The 6,000-nt window shown below is 43.6% G+C and overlaps 1 protein-coding gene across 1 annotated transcript in view; it reads right to left on the reverse strand.

The window, feature by feature from the left end:
• The window catches only part of coro2bb (coronin 2Bb), a 36,550-nt gene extending 31,686 nt beyond the window's left edge, over positions 1 to 4,864 (reverse strand). Inside the window, exon 1 of the mRNA XM_021565490.3 lies at positions 4,647 to 4,864. Within this exon, the coding sequence (XP_021421165.2) occupies positions 4,647 to 4,661 (15 nt within the window). The 5' untranslated portion in view covers positions 4,662 to 4,864. The remainder of the gene's footprint in view (positions 1 to 4,646) is intronic.
• Between the last annotated feature and the right edge of the window lie 1,136 nt (positions 4,865 to 6,000).

Raw genomic sequence — 6,000 nt, forward strand, 5'->3', positions numbered from 1 at the left:
GTCCCCAGGCCACCTGGTCATGCTGCTGCTCCAGTTTCGACTGTTCTGCCTGCGGCTATGGAAACCTGACCTGTTCACTGGACATGCTACCTTGTCCCGGACCTGGTGTTTTGAACTCTCTCTCTACCGCACCTGCTGTCTCTAACTCTGAGTGATCGGCTATGAAAAGCCAACTGACATTTATTCCTGAGGTGCTGTCCTGTTGCACCCTCTATAACCACTATGATTATTATTATCTGATCCTGCTGGTCATGTATGAACGTTTGAGCATCTTGGCCATGTTCTGTTATAATCTCCACCCATCACCTCTCAGAGCCTGGTTCCTCTCTAGGTTTCTTCTTAGGTTCTGGCCTTTCTAAGGAATTTTTCCTAGCCACCGTGCTTCTACATGTTTGGGAATTTAGGCTGTGTTTCTGTACAGCACTTTGTGACATCGGCTGATGTAAATAGGGCTTTATAAATACATTTGATTGATTGATTGATTGACATACATAGACTTGAAATCACTGGCCACTTTAATAATATTTACATATTTTGCATTACTCATCTCAAATGTATATACTGTATTGCATTATATTCTATTCTACTGTATCTTAGTCTATGGCACTCTGACATTGCTCGTCCATATATTTACATATTCTTTCATTCCATTCCTTTACTTAGATTTGTGTGTATTGTACGTATTGTTGTGAAATTGTTAGATATTATTTGTTAAATATCACTGCACTGTTGGAGCTAGAAACACAAGCCTTTCTCTACACCCGCAATAACATCTGCGAAACACGTGTATGTGACCAAAAACAGTTTGTTTGATTTATATTCACCCCCTTTGAACTCCTCCCCCATGAGAGACGTCATTGTCACATACGGGTTCTGAACCCTGTTTTCCCATGGGAGAAACCAACTTCTTAGCATTGAACAAAGAGGGAAATCGGTGTCGCCATTACACCTTTAACCAGATTAGTACGGTATGTCAATACAGTACAAACAGGTCTATTGTGGTAGTTGACGCATGGACTCATCAACCTTATGAGCCCTTTATCATCAAAAACAGGTATTTCCTTTGAGTCATGTAGGAGGAAGAAAGTCTCTTTCCTTCCATAACCCCAGAACAACGACAGACCTCTCACTGCCCACGCTCCATTTCCATCCGAGCTTATCTCCCTCTTGGTTCCTTTATTAATGGATGACTTCCTGCTCTTCCTCTACCTGTGGAACCCTTTGACATTTCAATCGGCATGCATCTGAGGTAAAGTGAGATGGCACATGTTCCCAGTGATCCGGACCTTCACCCCTTTGTAAAGGTCTTGCTGTTTTTTTGGTCATTGGTTTGACTGGATTTGTTTTGACAGCTCTGAGATAGTTTGAGCAGATCTGAACCGCAGACCAGGATTTTATTTATTAGGCACCAAATGGAAGGAAATGGCCTGAAACAGGAAGGGACTACCTGGACCTGTCCAATAAGAAACACACATCTTAAAACGTTTTCCATTGCGTACAAACCAGGGTATTCTCCAGCGCAGATATAGGGGTAAGAAACTATCCTTATAGGGACCATCTGACCTCCTCAGACTCAAATCCCTGTATCGCTTGTCTAGCTCCAGAAATCTTTTAGTTTCACATAGAATACAAGACCTACAGTATCGTAGGTGAGTCATGCTTGTGTATGGGCCTCATCATAAACGTATTATCATGATTGTATGTGTTTGGGAGGAGGTGACAGTAATCATTAAGCATCATTAGAACTAATTAATAGCTGTACTAGATGGCAGGGAATGTATCATGTCTTCGTCTATGCACTCGCGGTTTGAAATGGTCACATTCACACTGTGAACCACACACACACACACACACACACACACACACACACACACACACACACACACACACACACACACACACACACACACACACACACACACACACACAGTAGTTAATTACATTTTGCCATGTAGCGGTGTAGCTAACTGCTAGAACAGAAAAGTTTTTTGTTTCGTTTCATCAGACCTGCCTAATTATCCCTTGAAAATGTTTCCATTTTTAGTAGGCTAAATTACACATGATTCCAGAGTGATCTGTTTTTGCAATTTGTAATCTATGGCATTTCAGATTGAAATCAGACCTGCAGTTCAAATATAACAGACCATTTAGTCAGTCAGTCAGTGCAGCAACGACTTGAGGTTAACTCTACTGTTTAGCTCCTGAATGTCATGGCTGAGTTTTTTTACATTGAGATAGGTTACATAAATTTCCTGGTTGATGTCATGCCATTGTTGTGGATATTTTCAGGGGGACAATAGGCTTCTTTTCCAGCCGCGTTTCCTCCTCTTCCTCCACCAGCTGCCCTATACAATACTTCACCCTCCTTCTCACTGCTAAAGGCCTTTGCAGACTCTACGTCGGATTCAGTCCTTTGCGATTATCACGTCGCACTGTGCGATGTTACCAAATTAAAAACTGTAATATCAACCTAGCCTGATTATACGATTTGCCTCAGTTCTGTCATCACATACTGCGATTAGCTTGCGAGGCCACGTTATCCAATACAGGCTACGTCAGCTGCAGCGGTGTTTGATCTGTGCATGTGCCAGCACCAGCAGCGCAAGCCTCTCTCAATGCTTATGCGCGAGTGAAAGTATCCATCTTAGAAATAGTTTTCACATACAAACTTTTTGTGTCTAAACTTCCTAAAATAACATGGTCACTGTTGTAGAACGTTTGTTTTGTCTGGCGATTGTGAAGTTGTGTAAACAAGATTATTAGGGAGATCGTTCAAATCAGACTATTATATTAATCTGACTATTCACCATAACCGTATTATTGTGTGCATACTCAGTGCTGGCCATGTTCCTATTGGTCAGTCGCCGGGATCGGTTTGCAACACCAGCCACACTTCACGATAAAGGAAAAAAATAACGGAACTTTGTCGGAGCCTACGACCGCACCTAGTGGTACTTAATCGGCCGACCTAGACCCTGTCACACTGAACGAGCCAAGTCGTCCAACAATCGTTCACAACCTAAGAATTTGCCCATGACATGGCCATTTATTTGGGAAGTCAAAATTGTGGCATAAAATCGTACAATCTGCAAAGGCCTTAAGAGGCTCAGACACAATCACCACACAAACTCCACAGCCTAATGGATATGACTGGGCAAAGGTAAGGATACAATCTGAGTTTGGTCTTTCTACTGCATTTGTATTACACTATCAGCATTTTAGGCCTATGGTTAGCTCATATACAGTATTCCAATTTCCTCAAGAGATTCGGGTTAATAATGTATCATTAGGTTAACATAGTTGGCTGTGATTTGATTCAACATGAGTGCTTTACTCATATGTATTATTTTTGTCATGGTCTTTTTTAGATTGTTGAGATTTTGACTGTGAGCTCTCTTTGTATCATTACCAGCCTGTGTCCCTTTCCTGTGATACCATATCCCTGACATCCATCCAGCCCCAAGGTCTGCTAGAACGCTACAGCAAGGTCACAGTGTGCTGAGTGAGGATGGTCTGTTCTCCACTGTGTTTATCACAGCAACCCAGTCAGCATCTCTCTCTCTCTCTCCAGAGGCCAGGCCTCCCATTTCACGGAGACAGATATCTCTGTGTGATGTGGGTGAGGCCAGGGCACTGGTTAGCATTACAGACGGCTGTACGGCTAACACCTGTTCTCAGCCTCCTACTCCACACCACGCCACACTGTTTCCCCATCTCTAATTTCCTTTCTCCCCCCCCCCCCTCTCTCTCTTCACTCTTTCTCACCCCGTCTATCTCCTCTCTCTGTGTCTATTTCTGTCTCTCATCATGTATGCATGCACCCCTCCCTATTCTACTCTTTTTTCGTGTGGGATGCTGCTGCTCGTAGGGGCTTAGTGTAACTCTAGCAGTAGTGGATTATTTTCTACATATGGGCTCAACAGCTCTAGTGCTGCCTATGGTATGCTTGTGTGTAATGGAAGATGATTGTCATATTTATTTGTCATAGAACACAGCAGATGGGCATAATGCTAATTTCCCAGTGGAAAGCATCTGTCCTGTTGTTATTTCATTAAGGGGATTGAGCCTGCTGCTGGCTGCAAGCTCAAACTGGCAGTGTGCTGTTCATGATTTGAACACAAACAAAACACATGCGCTCCCCTCAGCTCGGCAACTCTACTGCTGAACTAAACAATGCCAAATCGACTGCAAAAGGCTGGGCTAATATGACAATCATGATATGAAAAAAAGCAATTCGCAAATTCATTGCATACTCCAAAATGAATGCACCTGTCTGAAACATACAAAAAGTGATACTTCACCTAAAAGCCCCCCTTGCCTCTTGTAGCCACAATGGCAACAGGTCAGCCTGGCATCAATGACAGCCCTGCAACTTTATCTTGTTTCCCTCCACCTGTCAAAGCTGAACCACAGAGACGGACACAGCCAACCATGTTTCCCCAACCAGCAACTTCCAAAGCTGCATCTGGCTTCACAATCTAGGAGCGGTTCCCTCTATAACTCATACCAAAACAGCATCTTGGCTGAAGCAGTGACGGAAGAGCATCACTTCCCTAACCACCCATTTTTAACTTTATCACCACCACCTCCCCAAAGCAGCATCCTCCTGACCCAGCCAGCATCTCTCTCCTCAGTCTGCTGCTTACCTTTGTGAGAGCCATGCAGTGGAGGCGTGTGGGTGTTCCACCAACGTGCTCTTATCGCACAGGAACTCCTTTTAATCTGAGAGACACAACGAGAGAGAGAAAAAGAGAGAGAGGGGAGAGGAAGAGGGAGTGAAGCTGCACTCTCACTCACTATGTGGAAGGAGCCAATAGCTGCTGCTGTTGTGATGATGCTGCTGTCGGTCTGAGAGTGCTGCAGTGAGGCAGGAGGCGCACGTGGTCACTACAACAGGAAGAGCTCCTCCTCCTCTCCTCCCTTCCCTCATCCCTCCATTGTAATCTCCTCTCTCTCACAGCCTCACTGAAGCTCAGTGATTTACTGGCTTAGGGAAAGAAGCAATACCAGAGAGATGGAGGAGAGGACAGGGGAGAGGAGAGGATTGGAGAAGAGAGGAAAGGAGAGAAAGAGGATGGATGTCAACTTGGGAGAGGATGAGAGACAGGGAACTGGAGAGTAGGAGAGGATTGGAGAGTAGAGAAGAGAATGTTGTTCAGTGAAATGGTAACTATTTGTGAGCAACTTGCAAGTGAAGTTCAGGTTCGGTGGTGGTGGGCTCCCGTTCAGGTTTCCACTGGCATGAAGCACATGAATTCCCCTAGTGCTCGTGTTCCTGAAACAAGAGGTGGTTGGCTACTGGCAACAGACAAACAACCCACTCTCTCTCACACAAACTACAAATGTTTTCACTCACCTGGAGCATCACTTTTCAACTCCTTAAATAACCTTTGTTCATCTTGAAATAGTCTGTTCAGAGATGAATAATGACAATAGTATTCAGATTGAACGCTGTGCAGATAATGTTGTAAGATGTCAATGTGTTCTACCTGGCATGCATTACTTCTTTTTAAAATCCATTTGTCAGAAAGTACAATATCTCAGTATGTTGTAGTAGGAGTTGCTTGTAAAATATTTGCGTGAACTTGAATTTGTTGGGAGAACTTGTGTTCTTCAAGCATTAGCTGATGTCATGCTGCCACTGTGTGGTTGTTTTTAGGAACAACAGCAATGACCTTTCTTATTTGCAAACCACAACCCAAGTCCTGTTACATACAATGCATCCACCCATGAACAACCTCAGCCTGTCATCCCATACCAGGGATGTATTCATAGCCTACTGAGTGTACAAAATATTCAAGGGAAACTTCAAAATGTTTCAACATATTCCTCATCTCCAGCACCACCCCAACATCAACATATGTTAAAATGGTGCATTTCTATGTTTTGTAGTAAAAAAAAGATAGAGGAAGATAAGTGTTTCCAATGACAACATTGGTATGCATTGTGTGATTTTGACCAATTGTGAGTAGGAAATGCCTACAAATTCCCGACGAATTG

The sequence above is a fragment of the Oncorhynchus mykiss genome, chromosome 2 (assembly GCF_057628025.1).
Source record: "Oncorhynchus mykiss isolate SJ-2025 chromosome 2, ASM5762802v1, whole genome shotgun sequence".
Lineage (NCBI taxonomy): Eukaryota > Metazoa > Chordata > Actinopteri > Salmoniformes > Salmonidae > Oncorhynchus > Oncorhynchus mykiss.